This window comes from Falco peregrinus, chromosome 5 (assembly GCF_023634155.1).
Source record: "Falco peregrinus isolate bFalPer1 chromosome 5, bFalPer1.pri, whole genome shotgun sequence".
In the NCBI taxonomy this organism is placed as follows: Eukaryota; Metazoa; Chordata; class Aves; order Falconiformes; family Falconidae; genus Falco; species Falco peregrinus.
The window spans coordinates 76160001-76175732 of record NC_073725.1 but is presented as its reverse complement, the minus strand read 5'-3'; the positions used below and the strand labels follow the sequence as shown (position 1 = coordinate 76175732).

The following is a 15732-nucleotide window of genomic DNA, read 5'->3' as shown; positions in this document are numbered from 1 at the left end:
TCACTCACGTTAAGGCCATCGCCCTTTGCCACCTGCCTGGCCCCTGTGCCACGTGTTGTGACCCAAGGGACCACCCCAGCTGCAGCACCCCGAGTCCCATGCGCCCACCCGGCCCTGCTGGGGTGCTCCAGCACCACCGCACCTCCCCGGCCGCCCCTCGCAGCATCGGCACAGGGTGGCTATGCTGGCCCCACCCTGCTGCCCCGTCGGGGTTTGGTTTCCCAACGTGGGAAGGAGCCCAGAGCTGTGCCAAAACCCCCACGGGGGTGTCCGACTCATCCTGCTTTGCCGGCACCTCCACTGGGAATAAAGCCGCCCGTCCTGCTGCCGGGAGGGCAGAGGTGCTGCCCACTCAGCAAGGTAAGGATGGATCTGCACTCAGCATCTTCAGCTGTGAACAGGGAGGGACTGGGATGGGCTGAGACAAGCTGGGATGAGGAGTCACTCCCTTATCCTGACAGTGGGGGCTGTGATCAGATCTACAGATGTGGAGCAGCTCTCGGGGTGCCGGTGGCAGTGACTGGGGCTGGTGGGCGATGGAGACATCCTGGCAGGGAGTGGAGCTGGGTGATCCCAGGGGTGGCAGCGGCACTGCTGGGCGAACTCACCGCAGCGGGACTGGGTTTAGCTTCCCCTGGGACTCGTGAGCGGGCAGACAGCCTGTGCCAGCTCCATGGGCTGCTCCAGGCAGTGCCCACCACGGCACACCGTTGCACACCAGGACTTAGGAAGGACCTACACGGTTGTTTTTTTTTCGCTATCCTCAAATCCAGTTTTCCAAGTTTGGCTTTCATTGCTGCATCCCTACGGCTCAGCATCCCTCCCGGCAGGATGGGGACCATGGTGCTGTCACTGTCCTTGCTAGCTGTGGCTCTCCTGTGCCCAGCCACTGCCACACTGCGTGTTGGTGCCTTCAACATCCAGGCGTTCGGTGACACCAAGATGTCCAACAAGGAAGTGGTGGACATCATCGTCAGCGTGAGTGCGGCTGGTGCCATGCAGGGACAGGCTGTGTGCTGGGGCAGACCCAAAATGTGTCTGTGCTCCTGCACCAGGGGCACGTGGGGACGTGGCCATGGATGGGATGGTGTCCCAGTGCTGAGGATGCCCTGGGTGGATGAAGTCTTGGTGGGGACCAAGGTGGGGTGTCAGGGACACCCTGTGGTCCCTCTGAGCCCTCTGTGGGGACACCTGCCCCAGCACCGAGGGACATGTGGGTCCCCATGGTGCTGCACCCAGCACCATGTCAGGGTGGCCAGCTGGGAGATGGATGGGAGACAGTGGCAGGCTCTGTCTCACCATTGCCATCCCTCTCGGCCTTGCAGATCCTGCGCCGCTACGACGTGGTGCTGGTGCAGGAGGTGCGCGACTCCGACCTCAGCGCTGTCACCGAGCTCATGGAGCAGCTCAACAGGTATGAGTGGGGCTGGAGCCGGGAGCGCCTGGGCGGAGCAGGGAAAAAGCCAAGCTGCCAAAGCAATAAAAGGCAAAAAAAAAAAGTCGTCTGTCAGCAGAGGGTTTGTTTTTGGAAAGGGGAGTAGGGGAAAAGTGCTGGGGATGAAGCTTTGAGCAGGCACTGAAAAAGCCACCAGGAATAATCTGGGGAGAGGAAGGGGGATACAAGTGGCACAAACCCCCTCTGAAAGCTGCAATCCCATGGGAGCACACAGGGTGGAAAGGAGCTACAGCTCTGGCAAGCTCTGTCTCCAAAATATAACAGGGCTGGGCAGAGGTGAGATGGGGGATGAAGGGGGCAGGCAGCCCCCCAGCACCCCAAGACCCTACAAGTGACAGGGGCCCCCAGGATGGACCCAGTGGCAGGTGATGCTCTGAAGCAAGCGGCTTGGGTCCCCCAGGAGGAAAAGTGGCTGCTGGGGTGGGTAAAATGGGGCACCGCAGGTTGGCAGCCCCCCACCAGCTGGGTGCTGACCTTGTTTTGGGGGAGGGTACAGGCAGAGGCTGCTGCTGCCTTGTTGAAAGGCGGTGAGTGCTCCTGAGCAGGTATGCCCAGCCCCTGTCCTTGCCCCTTTGGTGTCCCCTCCAGCAAGGTCACAAAGCACCAAGGCAGGCAGGGTGACGCCAGGCTCTGCTGGGCCCTGGGCTGCTCATTAACCTAATTTAGCTTTGCTGCAAATGAAGGTGAGGAGCATCCCTGCAGAGAAAGGGGTGGCAGGAGCTGACCTGCATCCTGCCGTGCCCAAGGAGCCACCCCAGGGTGGTGGGGACAGCAGGGTGGCTCGGAGCCACTACATCCCATGTTACCCCACATTGGGACACGGTGGCTCATTGGGAGGGGACAGCAGAGCAGAAATGACTGGTGCCAACTCCACAGCTGCCCAGCCCCTGGTCATGCTGAGGCCACCGCAGGACAGTGCCAGTCATGTCACTGGTGCCAGCCAAGTCACTATCCTGCCTTTGCATCTCCGCAGCATGTCCACGTCACCATATGACTATGAGATCAGTGGCCCCCTGGGACGGGAAAACTACAAGGAGATGTACCTCTTCATCTACAGGTAATGGGGCTGGGCACGCTGCTGCCTGTCCGGCAGCACTGCGGGGCCACTGGCACCACGGAGGGGACACAAGGGCTGTGCCAAGCCCCAGTCACAATCCCTTTGGTCTCACAGGACAGATGTCGTATCTGTGGTGGACACCTACCAATATGAGGACCCCCAGGATGTCTTCAGCCGGGAGCCATTCATCCTGAGGGTCTCGGCACCACACACCAGTAAGCAGGGGGACTAGTGGCCCTGAATGGTGGCATGGGGTGGCCACAGAGCTGACATCTCTCTCCCCTGGCAGAGGTGGGGGAGTTTGTGCTGGTGCCGCTGCACTCAGCCCCGCACAATGCTGTCGCCGAGATTGATGGGCTTTACGATGTCTACCTGGCCATCATCAGCAAGTGGGGGACCGACGTGAGTGTCACCAACACTGGGGTGGTACCTAGGGTGGGCGCTGAGCCCCGGGGACTATTCAGCCCAGGCTGTGTCCCTGCTCCAAGGCTATCAGGGCTGGTGCAAGGGTACTGGGATGGGGACCCTACTCCTGCCCTGCCCCCTGCCATGGAGGTGCCCCAGCACCCTGGGCTGACCGTCATGGGAGAGGGTGTTGGGGACAGCCCTGTTTCCCAGCCACCACGAACCCCCCCATCTCCCTGCTGCAGAACATCATGTTCCTGGGGGACTTCAATGCTGACTGCGCCTACATCCAGCCAAGTGACTGGTCAGCCATCCGCCTGCGCACCAGTGACATCTTCAAGTGGCTGCTCCCCGACGGCACCGACACCACCGTGGGGAAGTCAGACTGTGCCTATGACAGGTGAGCACCACGATGGCACCCCTGTCCCCCTCCCCGGCACCCCAGAGCCCCCCTGCCCGTCCCACACCACCAGCGGCTGAGTGCAGGGGCCGGAGCAGGACCTACCGCCCGTGTCTCCCTGGCAGGATCGTGGTGTGTGGCACCAAGCTGAAGAGAAGCATCGTGCCAAATTCAGCTGCTGTCTACAACTTCCAGCGCGCTTTCCAGCTGGAGCAGGAGGAGGTGAGCCGGGCTCGCAAACGCAGGGCACAAACGCACCAAAGCTGAGCAGCGCTGGCTGCAGGGCTGCTGGCATCTCTTCGGGATTTGGCAACGTGGCACAGCCATACAGCTGCCAAAATTTTAAGTATCAGCTCAAAGATGGGGTTGAAGCAGCTCTGGCAGCAGACCAAGCTGGCTCCAGCTTCAGCACGCGTGCCCCTGCCCAGCACCTGCCTGCTGGGATGCCAGCACTGCTCCTGCGTAAGGCATGTGCCTCCAGGGACACGGCAGCCTGCAGCCAGCTAACAGGGAGCTCGGGGTGACAGGTGACCCAGGTGGATTTGGGGTCACTGCCTGTCCCTGTGGGGAAAAGATGAGATGCGCGGGGGGTTTTGTGGCCTTTAATGGGCAGGATGGCAGGGCCTGGGGCAATCCAAGCCAACCTGCAACCGCCCATAGCTGGCACAGAGCTCCCAAGTGAGACATGGGGGTCTCAGAGGGCAGGCACCCCCCTGACAGCACCTGCCCCAGGCCATGCCTGGGCATCTCTCCATGAGAAGTGCCAAAACTGGTGCCTTGTGTGTCGAGTGTCTTGGGGTCGGGGACATTGTGTCCCCCTCCAACCCGCAGAAGGTTCTGGCAGGGCGATCACAGCCGCCCTGCTGGCTCCACTAGCACAGCGAGGGGCTCTCCAAAGCCCTGTGTCACACCTCCCTGCCTCTCGCCCTCCTCCAGGCTCTGGCAGTCAGTGACCACTACCCAGTTGAGGTGAAGCTGATGGCTTGAGCTCCTCCTACGGCCACTGACCACGATCCAGCTCCAGCTCCCACCACCAACCCCCGTGAAGGCACTCCCTGCAGCCCCTTCCATGAGCCCTGTGCGTGGGCTGCTCTGGGTCCCGGTCCGGAGAAGGGTCACAGCCAGCCATGCCCAGACCCCCCAGCCCACGCGGCTCACAGCAGAGCTCCCCCAACCCACGACGAACCAGAGCCCAGAGACACCAGCCAGGAAGAGGTGACCACAGGCAGGCTGGGGAACGAAGCATCCATCTCCTACCTCATCAAAGACTTTATTGACAAATCTCATTTCACAATTAGCTGTTGGATAGGAGGGAGGATATCCAAGGACCGGCAGGCTTGGGCCACAGCGGTGTCAAGACCCTCTCCCTGTCCGTTCCTCGGGGGAGCTGAGCAGACAGCTCTCTCCACTCTCGGGAAAGGCAGCGGTGGTGTCAGGCACTCTACAGGGACTAAGGGGAAGGGGTGGTTGGGGCAGCCATGGGAGCCGGCAGCGCACCAGTTGCTGACACTGCAGACGGCTTCACTGTGCAAGTCTACAGCTCCTGCAGTGTTTTGGAGAGTCACTCGAACTCCTGGGACTGCACCCTGGGAGGCTGGCTCCTCAGCTCTTCTTCTTCTTCAGCATCTCCATGTACATGCGAAGTGACTTCTGGATGGACTCTTTTGAAATGAAACTGATGAAGTTCTGAATGTCTTCCTCCCGGTGAGCAACCAGGCGATCCAACACTGCCTTCCTCATCATGGACTTGGTGAGCTGACGGGCATGGTCTGCGGAGAGCAAGGATGAGGAACACGCACAGTCCTCACCCCTGACCAGCTCTCAGCCACTGCCACCACGTGCAGGTGCCTCCAAACGGGGAAGTACTGCACACCAAAGGGCTCTTTGAACCAGCAGGGAAAGGTGTGAGAAAAACCCACCGCTGGAAGCTGAACTGGATAAATTGTCATACAATAAATTATGATCTGTACCACTCAGCGGGGAAATGACTGATCTGCTGGGACAGATGACAGACAGTTGTGCACCTCCTTCTCTTTGTGCCCTCCAGAGCCCAGCCCCCACCCCAGTACACACCACCGGGCTCAGGACAGCAGTAACTAAACAAAATTCTCCGTTATTTGAAACTGCTCTGGCTCTAGGCTCCCACACCCAAACCCCTCACAAGACAGTCCGCTCGTGCCAAACATGCCGTACAACAGCCAGCAGCGCTGTCCCCTCGAGCTCATCCCAGCAGCAGGCGCGGGGCTTGTGCTGTTCCGCACAAATACGTGGATGCTGCCGGAGCAGCGCTGGCTGCTGGAGCTGACAGAAGCTTGAGCACACACCTGCTCACACGCGTACAGAACCATGTGCAATGATGTTGCACAGAAGTTGCAAGCATGCTCTCAGCGTGCTTCAGCCGTGACAGTGAAATGCTGACCAGCCACCCCATGCCCTAGAGCTCCAGGTCTGTCTGCTACAGACACCTTTACCTGGACAGACTCCTCCTGGCTCTGATTAGGGCTCTGGGGAAGGATCTGCATGGTGCCAAGCCAGGAGAGAGCACAGCTGAAATGTGCTCCCTGCTCTTGGGGGCCGAGGTGCCACTAATACCAGGACAGCAGGAGACAGAGCTGTTTAGGGACACTCTTCCAAGGCTGGGACACAGAGTGACAGCCCTAGGAGCCGTCCATTTCTGCACAGTTTTGTTCAGATTTCTACAGAAAGTGCAGCTGAAGTGTGACACGTAGTTGCACACCCCTGCAGCACTCAGGAGGTGGCATGGGATGGGATAGCTCAGATCTAGCCCTGGCCGGCGGACAGCCCCCTCCCAGCCCAGGAACCATGTGCTGCCAGTCACAGAGCAGCCCAAACATGCTTGTGACATCTGTGCTTGCTGTCTGTCCTCCTGCCCCCATCGCCAGCCCCAGCTCAGCAGAGTGCTGAGAGTTGATCCAGACCACAAAGGCGGACTGGCAGCCACCCAGGCACTCTCGCTCAGCCTGTTCCCTCCACTCCATGGCAGCTTTCCTGGATAACACCTCCACTGACAGACACAGTTTCAGCTTGTATCTGGAGCTCAGGCTCCTCCAGATTGACTCAGCAGGGCTGGCAGGGTGAGCCGAGCTGGAGCCATGTGCCCTACACACCCAGCACAGTGTCCTCCTGCACAGGGCCACTGGCAAACCTGTCTCTGTTAGCCCAAGGCTGCGGGAACCTTGTGCTGAGCCTTCCTGCCTCCCAGCCATCCACACCTTCCCTTTAAATAGAAACTGTTAGGTACCTGCTGGGAGCCAGCCCCAGAACCTGTCCCTCCCACCCAGATCAGATCCCCTCTTCCTCTGCCAGAGGTGCTACCCTTACCGGGAAGGGCCAGCCACTGTGCCATAACAGCCGCAGCCTTCTCCTGGAGCTTCTCCTCTGGCACCAGCTCGTCCACAAGGCCAAACTTGTGGGCCTCAGCTGCAGGGTGGAGGGAGCCCAGCTGGAGGGAGCGTTCAGCAACTCGGTGTCCCACAACATTCACAAATGTGTCCTTAAACCTAGAAGAGATGGCAGGAAAACCCAGTCAGAGAAAGAAACAGCCAGTGGCAGCTGCACCCAGACACCGAAGCTAAGAGCACACTTGGTCCCACTCCCCAGGAGGGGTCTCTGAGCAGCTACAGGTTCAGTCATACTGTGCAAAGTCAGGTGAGCAGAGCCATTTTTGGTACTACCCCAGAAGAGTTCCCTCTCCTCTCCACGAGAGTTGCTTTATTTACCCTCAATGCACAGGTCCCACCTGTGCCCACTTGCTGTAATATGAAAGCTCCTTGCCAACAGCACATTTACACGTTCTCAGGGCAAGCAAGGGCCTGCATCTTAGTATATTAGTGTCCCTATGCTTTCAGAGAGCTCCACAGCTATGGGGTTTTGCAGGTGCACAGTGTGTATCCAGGGAAAAGCATATTCCCAGACTGAGCCTGGCCATGGAGATCTCCCAGCAGTAGTCCCAGACTTGACTGCAGAGTCAGAACTGAGGTCCTCATTGGTGAAACACATGAGGACACTGTGCAGCCTGAAAGCTTTTCACATACCTGCAGGACAGGATGGAGAAATGAGGTGCTGTCTCCTGCAGCTACCTGATCACTGACACGTGACGCTACCTCTCAGCAGCCAGTTAAAACTGATTAAGAAACTCCTTGAAGATTAATTCTGAGACCTACACGTGACACTAAAATTGCGAGGCGCTGGCCTACCAGAAGGGAGCCACGATGCCCAGCTGGGCTTCATTCAGGCCAATGCTGAATTTGGGGTTGTCCACCATGATTCTGTAGTCACATGTCAAGGCAATGAGACAGCCTCCCGCCGGGCTGGACCCCTGGCAAAGAGAAGGCAGGAGTGAGTCTAGGTCGTGGTTACAAACATCCCTGCGCCTCCGGCCTCACTGTTTCCTCCAGAGCTGGGAAGACACAGGGCAACAGAGCAGATGTCCCCCAAGTCTCTGATTACCTTATTTGAAACAGCCCTAAAGATTTCTGATAGGTTTACCGAGGTTTACCCTTTCAGTTTTCAAACCCTTTGTTTCTTGCATTTTCCAGTGTGGAAATCTAGATAATTGATCTGTGCTATTTGGGCTACAAACCCTGCAGTGGAGATTTGCTACAGCATTTTCTTGTAACCCTGTATGAGTTTTTAACACTTGTTGAGTTTGTAACCCTAAATGTCACAGAAATGGTTCTGTCTTTGTAACACCACCTGTCTATAAAACTTCCATTTGTGACCATCTTTGCTACGGCTCGCTGCTTGCTTAGCCCTCCACAGGACACCGGTGGGAAGCCGCTCAGAGGCTCAGCTGCCTTCAGAGACAGTTTACGGACAGACACAGAACCATGAGCTGCCAAAGTGGCACCACACTGAAAAACAAAACCAAGACACCAAGCAGGTAACAACCCATCCACAGACATTCAGATGGCACTTCACTGCTGGCCAAGAACCACAGCCGGAGGAGCAAAACCAGGTGAAAAAGGGCTCAAGACAAACTGCACCGCCCCAAGCATCGCTGCCTACAGGGCTGAGGACAAGCCCTTGTGGTGCTGCGTGGCTGCCTTCACCTCCTGCCCTCTAGCAAAGCAGTGCAACAGCCAAGCAAGTGACCCCTGGCAACCCCTATGAGCCTTGTCCAGGAGAGCAACCGGCGAGCATGTGACAGGCATCCTTTGGACTCCTCCATCAGCTGCTCGGCTTCTGGGGTACTCGTCTGCCATCAACGCCCCTCTGGGCTCTACCACTGGTCCACAGCCCTCCTCCTGGTCCTTCGACCTGGAGGACAGACTCCTAGCTGAGTTCTTGGGGCAGGGTATGGCCCTTGCTGCACAAAACACTGCCAAGGGCACCTCAGCCTCCATCGGCAGGACATGGGTGCTGTGCAAGCTCCCCACCGCAGCCAAAATGCTGCTATACCCCAGCAGCGCCTGCAGCTTCCATGGAGCCTGCAACATCCCACACTTCCATACCTTCCCACACCCCAGCGTGCTGAACTGACAGACATGTACTTTGCCAAGACCTCCCAACGAATACATTCCTGTATTTATTTCAACACTGACAAGGCTGACTTTTTGGCTGTCCTTGCCCACGCAGTGCAAACAAGCAGCAGCAAGCGACAGACCATGCGGGGCGACTAGGAAGGCGGATCTAAAGGACATACGTTGACTGCAGCGACAGTGACCATATTGGAGCCGTACAGCCGGAGCCACATCTCCTGCACGGCTCTCCAGAACTCGGCATAGTGCTCTGTGCTCTTCCCACACATCTCGGTGATGTCCAGGCCAGATGAGAAGATTTTGGGGACTGCCTGGAATCAGGAAAATACAAACGTCACTTAGTGTCACTGCTCAGGGATGACCCTTTAGCCCTCTAATGCACTTGGTCTGGCAGCCTGAAGAAAGGGAAAGTGATAATTAAATATGACATAAACCAAGGTCTTTTGGGGTTCTGAAACAATCTTCCCAGTTGTCCCACAGCCTGGATCATTCCATCAGCATGGCCCACAGGGCTGCAACTCTTCGCTTGCAGCACAATTTCCCTGTGCAGGTGCAGCATGACTTCCCTGTGTGGGTACATCAGCCACGCAGCACAAAACCTGTCCTGTCCCATTCCCACGCACCACCTCATACCCACATCTCAACTGAAAACAAGCACTGGCATCTTCTAGCAGCTACCTCCAGACAGTTCAAGAGATCTCAAGGGATGTGTCAGGTTTGCAGACAAGTAGCTCTAATTTCAAAGACAATGACAATACTTGGTGGTTGTTCTGCTAGAGAAGTGCAGAGAAGAACGAGCACAGCTCATCCAAGAGCCCCTGCCTCTCCTTTCAGAGCTGGTCAAAGCTGCCTCCTGGCCTTCCCATGCCAGTGACCAGGGAGCCAAGAGACCAAGCATGAGCGAGGGAATTGCACACATGCCTGCCAAATCGCCCCCCAGTCTGCACCCAAGCACAGGACAACACGTACGGATGTAAAGATCACACCCCGGCAGGTCCGGTCATTCTCTAGCTTCTCCAGGCTTATGCAAAACTCGGTGATGAAGTCCAGGCTGAGGCTGTTGACTGGGGGGCTCTTGAACTTCATTGTGGCGACGCCTGTGCCATGGTAAAGATAGACATCAGAACCTTCTACCACAGCAGCACACATTGCCTTGCCCAGGGGAGCTTCACCTGCCTCCCTGTTTCCCTACTCACCCAGATCATGTCTTTCCACCCCCGGCTCTTCAAAAAGCCACCAGAACAGCAGGGCCAATAGCATGGCCCTGCCTTTGCCCAGATCTGCCCACAAGCTGGGCTCACTCAGCCAGTGGTGAACATGGAGCATCAGGATTAAGAGATGGGGCTGCGTGAACCTCACGAAGTTCAACAAGGCCAAGTGCAAGGTCCTGCACCTGGGTTGGTGCACCCCTCTATCAATACAAGCTGAGTGGAGAATGGATGGAGAGCAGCCCTCAGGAGAAGGACTTGGGGGTGCTGATGGACAAGAAGCTCAGCAGGGCCTGACAACATGCGCTGGCAGCCCAGAAAGCCAACCACATCCTCGGATGCATCACCAGTGGTGTGGCCAGCAAGTCAAGGGAGGTGACTGTCCCCCTCTGCTCTGCTCTCGTGAGACCTCACCTGCAGCACTGCGTCCAGCTCAGGGGCCCCCACTGTAAGGGGGACATGGACCTGTTGGAGCGAGTCCAGAGGAGGCCACAAAGATGCTCAGAGGCTGGAGCCCCTCTGCTGTGCAAACAGGCTGAGAGAGCTGGGGTGGTTCAGCCTGGAGAAGAGAAGGCTCCCGGGAAACCTTACAGCAGCCTGCCAGCGCCTAAAGGGGGCTTACAAGAAAGCTGAGGACAGACTGCAGGACAGGGGGGAATGGCTTTAAACTGAAAGAGGGTAGATTTAAATGAGAGAGAAAAAAGAAATTCCGCACTGTGAGGGTGCTGAGGCGCTGGCCCAGGCTGCCCAGAGCAGCTGTGGGTGCCCCATCCCCGGCATGTCCAAGGCCAGGCTGGACGGGGCTGGGAGCAACCTGGGCTGGTGGGGGGTGTGGAACTAGGTGATCTTTAAGGTTCCTTGCAACCCAAACCATTCTGTGATTCTACGAACAAGCATGTGTGTGGTGGCCACATCATGTGTCCCAAATCCCAGCCACTTTGGGGGTCATGCTGCCCAGCAGTTCCTTTCCCTCTGAGCTCAACGGATAACACTGAGCCTCCAGCTTCTATCACAGCAAGCATCCCCCGCCCAGGGGATCACACACCTTTCCGAGCCTGCCAGCAGCACTGCCACCTTGGCCAGCACCACGGGAAGGGCTCCGAACCCCTGTCCCCTTCCAAACGGTGCGACTGTGCCCCGAAAGGCCCTCACTGAGTGCTTTGTCTGCGTGCTGCAGTCCTGCCTAGGCTGGGGACGGCAGCATGAGGATGCACCCAGGGGCCTGGCAGCCAAAGGAAGAAGAGGCAACCTTTGTTCGGTGCAGGGACCTGGCCCCATGACAACTATTCCTGGCAGTCGGACACAGAAATCCCCAGCAGCTGCTCCCTGAAGAAGCGCCTGCCACTCCACCAGGTCCCCAAAGCTGGGACCCTGCAGAGGGCACGATGCACAGGCAGGGGACAGGGCACAAGGTCTGCCCACGGTGACGGCTAGGGTTTGCCCACGGCACCCAAGCAGTACCCAGCCACCTGAAGTGCCTGCCACCGGTGGGACGCCTGTCCCCCAGCGGGTCCTAAGCAGCTCACACTGGGACATTGGGGCTTTGGTGGCTTTCCAAGCCCAGGGCCACGCGTGCCATGGGGCAGGCAGGGAAGGGGCGCTGCCTGTGCCCCACAACGCCCCGTGGGTTGAGGGTGACACCGCAGAGGGGCTGCCCACCGTACCTGAGCTCTCGTCCAGCTCCACCAGGATCTTGTTGTTGCTGAAGGCTCGGCTCGGGGCGCGCGGGAGGCCGGGGGGCAGCCGGGGGCCGGGGGGCTGCCGGGCGGCTGTGCCCCACGCCGGCCGGTGGCAGAGGGGCAGCACGCCTGGGGGGACAGAAGCAGGTAGGGGCGGGCAGGGCACAGCCCCCCGGGTGTGGGGTGTGCTGCCCAGAACTGCCCTGCACGGACAGGGTGGGGACACGGGGACACCCCGACACACTGAGGGGGAGCGTGGGGCACCCTGACCCACGGCGGGGGGGACGCGGGGACACCTTGGCGCACTGAGAGGGGGCACCGGGACACCCTGACCCACGGTGGGGCACACGGGGGACAAACTGGCTCATTGAGGGAGGGCGCGGGGACACCCCGACCACGCCGGGGGACACGGGGAGGGGCCGTAGGGACACGCTGACCCCCCGGAAGAGGGGCACGGAGGGACGCGGGGCCACCCCGCCCGCGGGGCCGGGCGCACCTGACCGGGCAATGCGGCGGCCGAGGGTCCCCACCGCCGCCATCTTCTGCCGTCGCGTCAAGGGTACGGGGCGGGGCCTCGCCCGCGCGTCACCGCCCCGCCCCGCCCCTCCCCACACGCCCCGCCCCGCCCCTCCCCACACGCCCCGCCCCGCCCTGCCCCGCAGCGCCGTCTACGGCCGGTGCTGCGGCGCGCACGTGCTGCCGCCCCCTGGTGGCCCGCGCGCCCCAGACTGCCCTGCCCTGCCCTGCCTGCCCTGCCTGCCCTGCCTGCCCCGCCCTGCCCCGCCCTGCCTGCCCTGCCTGCCCTGCCCGCCCTGCCCTGCCTGCCCTGCCTGCCCCGCCCTGCCTGCCCTGCCTGCCCTGCCCTGCCTGCCCCGCCCTGCCCCGCCCTGCCCCACCCTGCCTGCCCTGCCCTGCCCGCCCTGCCTGCCCTGCCCTGCCTGCCCCGCCCTGCCTGCCCTGCCTGCCCTGCCCTGCCTGCCCTGCCCTGCCTGCCCCGCCCTGCCTGCCCTGCCTGCCCTGCCCGCCCTGCCCACCCTGCCCTGCCCGCCCTGCCCTGCCTGCCTGCCCTGCCTGCACCACCTTGCCTCCCCTGCCTGCACTACCCTTCCCTTCCCTGCGTTGCCTCCCCTGCCTGCACTGCCCTGCCCACTCTGCCCACACCACCATACCAACCCTGCCCTGCCTGCACCATCCTGCCTGCCCTGCTCTGCCTGTCCCACCTGCCCACCCTGTCCTGCACCCAATATTAACTATTGAGACTCCTCACCCTGCTGCCCTCCAGGAGCTGTCCCACATGGTTGGGCCCACCAGGGCTGTGTGCCCAGGGATCCCCACAACACCCTTCCCCGCCCCAGGGCTCAGCATCCCTGCCTGGCCCCTGACCCGGGCAGCCAGAGCCCCAGGCAGCTCCTGAGCCGGGCCAACCGCCCCCACAGTGCCTGGCCCAGGGCAGCAGGGCCGGGAGCCCAGGAGCTGGCGGCAGCTAGGGCACGCCAGCACTGCCTGCAGATCTCATCATGGTGCGCCGCGGGGGGGAGGGACGGACACCACGGGGGCAGGGCTGGCCCTGCCGTGCAGGCATCAAGTGTCCGGCAGCAGCATGGCGGGGACAGCGCTGCCCCTCTGCCTGCTCCTTGCTGCCACCCTGCAGGGTGGCCTGACCCAGGCACTCGGGCCTGTGACCCGCTCTGGCCCCCTGCTCCTGCGGCTGCGGCGGCTGGAGGAACAGGTGGGTGTGCGGGGCGGGGAGGGGGCCCAGCCTGGCCTGTGCCAGGGGGGCACTCAGTCTTTTGGGCCAGGCTGGGGGTTGTGGGGGCCTGGCACAGGGATGTGCGTTCACCCCCGCCTCGTCCCACTCCTCTGCAGTTTCGCCGGCTCCAGGAGGTGACACTAAGCCATCTCCAGAGCATCGCCAGGAATTACAACATCTCCTACAACATCGATGGACGCTTCCAAGCACTGGCAGAGCAGGCAGAGGCAGCTGCGGCTGCCCGGGCTGCCCTGGGCACCAAGCTGGCCCACCTGGCCACCACCAGCCAGCGGCTGCACCGCAGGCTGAAGCAGCTGGAGGGGACAGTGGGTGCCCTGAACCCACCACACTGCCCACTCACTCACCCACTGGGTACACTGGTGGAGGCTGGCACCAAGGTGCACAGCCTGCCAGCCACTGCCCAGAGCTGGGGCAGCCAGCTGGAGTGGGAGCCGCAGAGCTGGGTGGCCCCCAGCCCTCCCAGCCCTCGGCGCCCAAAGGCAAGGCGGCGGTGGCAGCAACGCTGGCAGGAGGCAGGGCACTGGCTGCCAGCCCATGCCAGGCCTGGTGGAACACCCGGGAAGGATGCAGAGAACCTTTGTGATGCAGCACCAGGAGCCCAAGTCATGGCATCGGCGCTCCCCACCATGACTACAGTCCCCCAGGAGCAGCCACTGGCCCCCCAGCAGCCAGGAGAGGGTAGGTACAGGCCCCCTGCCCCAGTGTCCACCTCCCCAGCCTGCCGCACTGGTGCCGTCCTGCTCTTCCCCAACACCTCCGCTGAGCGTGTGGCCATCCTGAAGCCAGGGCTGCACCAGGGGCTGCGGGAGCTGTCGCTCTGTGCCTGGCTGGCCACCCCAGCCTCCTGCCTCGGTGGCCTCCTCTCCTACACCACCCAGAACGGCAGCAGGGAGCTGGCTGTGCATGGCTGTGACAGGGACCTCCCACGCTCCGTGCACTTTGTCATCAGGAACAGGCATTTTCGGGAGCTCCCAGTAACGCCACTTCTGGATGGCAAATGGCACCATCTCTGCCTCACCTGGTCCTCTGGCCAGGGCCAGTACCCGCTTCTACGTGGACAGGCGGGTGCTGGCTGCTGGCTCTGGCTTCCAGCAGGGCTATGAAATTCCAGCTGGTGGCTCATTGGTGCTGGGCTGGGAGCAGGACCACCCTGGCAGGGACTTGGGCACCGCAGAAGCTTTTGTGGGTCACCTGGCTGGCTTCGTGCTCTGGAGCCGGGCTCTCCTGCCAGGGGAGGTGGCTAGCATGGCAACTGGCCGGGCCCTGCCCCGTGGCCCCCTCCTCACACTGGCCAATGCCTCCCTGCAGGGTGGGGTGCAGAGGGTGGCGTGCCCCTGCCTCCAGCACTGCCTGTGACCAGCCTGGTGGTGGGAGCGGCGCCAGCCTGAGCCGCGTCCTCCTGGGGTGATGGGACACCTGGGAGAGAGGGCACCTCAGGACTGGGGCCACTGGATGTGGGACAAAGGAAAAGGGCTTTTGGCAGCCAGCGTGGCAGGGGTGGGACCCAGTTCCAGGACCTGTCCCAAAGCTGGGGGCTTATCAGCTCTGACCACAGAGGGTATATGGCCCCAACGTTCTGATTAAAATATATCCCAATTAAAATTCTCCTCTCCAGGCTGAGAAATAACGTATTTCTGGTCTGGCTTTTCACTGTACCGCTCGGTGCTGCTTAGGGCCAGGCAGGAGCTGCTCAGCGTATGCAGCTGGAGCCCCAGGCTCGGTCACACATGAGTGACCCCTGCCTGTCCCCCGCCACCGCCAGCATCTGCCACTGAGTCACCCTGAGGGGGAAGTTGTAGCTTGGAAAAGCCCGTGACCGGGGTGAGCCAGCAGTGCCCCAGTGCCCGGCCCTTGGCAGCAGACCTTCGGATCGAGCTGTGGCTGGGGGCTGAGGCAAAGCACACAGACGCTCCCACACGGCTGCCCGGTGCAGCTCCCTGCCAGGAGAGCGGCAGGAGCGCCGGCTCCGCCCGCTCCCCGGGCTCCCCGGGCCGGGGGCCCTCGCTGCCAGGGCTGCCAGCCGCAAGCCGCGCCCGGGCCCGCCGCGGGGCAAGGCCTCACCGCAGCCCTGCGGCCTCCCGGGCCGCCGCCGCCGCTCTCCCCGCCGCGGCAGGCCACATCCCCGTCGCCGGCTGCGGAACGGGGATGGAGCCGGGGCCGGGTCGCGGCCGCTGTCCCGAGGAGAGGGCTCGGCGGGGATGGGGGGGGGGCCGCGGGCGGGACTACAGCTCCCATGGTGCCCCGGGGCGGCGCGG

At 61.4% G+C, this 15732-nt stretch overlaps 3 protein-coding genes across 3 annotated transcripts; 2 read left to right on the top strand and 1 right to left on the bottom strand.

Annotated features, from left to right (window-relative positions):
- The first annotated feature begins 831 nt into the window (after positions 1-831).
- LOC101923441 (deoxyribonuclease-1-like 2) lies at positions 832-4305 on the top strand. Its single transcript, XM_005244097.2, has 8 exons — positions 832-978; positions 1326-1414; positions 2430-2513; positions 2628-2728; positions 2803-2915; positions 3164-3318; positions 3444-3540; positions 4255-4305. Exons 1-8 carry the CDS (start codon positions 832-834, stop codon positions 4303-4305), a joined length of 837 nt encoding a protein of 278 aa, XP_005244154.2.
- A 267-nt stretch (positions 4306-4572) lies between these two features.
- ECI1 (enoyl-CoA delta isomerase 1) lies at positions 4573-12305 on the bottom strand. The gene is made up of 7 exons (XM_055806331.1): positions 12203-12305; positions 11692-11835; positions 9789-9916; positions 8984-9130; positions 7536-7657; positions 6661-6839; positions 4573-5087 (listed from the first exon to the last, which is right to left on the bottom strand). The coding sequence occupies exons 1-7, from the start codon at positions 12243-12245 to the stop codon at positions 4921-4923; spliced, it is 930 nt and encodes a 309-aa protein (XP_055662306.1). The 5' UTR covers positions 12246-12305; the 3' UTR covers positions 4573-4920.
- A 490-nt stretch (positions 12306-12795) lies between these two features.
- Positions 12796-15724, top strand: PTX4 (pentraxin 4). The gene is given in 3 exon segments (XM_005244173.3): positions 12796-13435; positions 13573-14526; positions 14528-15724. Coding segments are annotated over 3 exon segments (1389 nt in total). The 5' UTR covers positions 12796-13306; the 3' UTR covers positions 14834-15724.
- The last annotated feature ends 8 nt before the right edge of the window (positions 15725-15732 follow it).

Coding starts and splice junctions, on each gene's coding strand:
- LOC101923441 (XM_005244097.2), top strand. CDS start 832: ATGGGGACCATGGTGCTGTCACTGTCCTTGCTAGCTGTGGCTCTCCTG. Junction 2,729..2,802: donor GGTCTCGGCACCACACACCA/GTAAGCAGGGGG, acceptor CTCCCCTGGCAG/AGGTGGGGGAGTTTGTGCTG. Junction 3,319..3,443: donor TCAGACTGTGCCTATGACAG/GTGAGCACCACG, acceptor TCTCCCTGGCAG/GATCGTGGTGTGTGGCACCA.
- ECI1 (XM_055806331.1), bottom strand. CDS start 12,245: ATGGCGGCGGTGGGGACCCTCGGCCGCCGCATTGCCCGGTCAG. Junction 9,131..9,788: donor GGGGTGTGATCTTTACATCC/GTACGTGTTGTC, acceptor TCCTGATTCCAG/GCAGTCCCCAAAATCTTCTC. Junction 6,840..7,535: donor GGCATCGTGGCTCCCTTCTG/GTAGGCCAGCGC, acceptor CATCTCTTCTAG/GTTTAAGGACACATTTGTGA.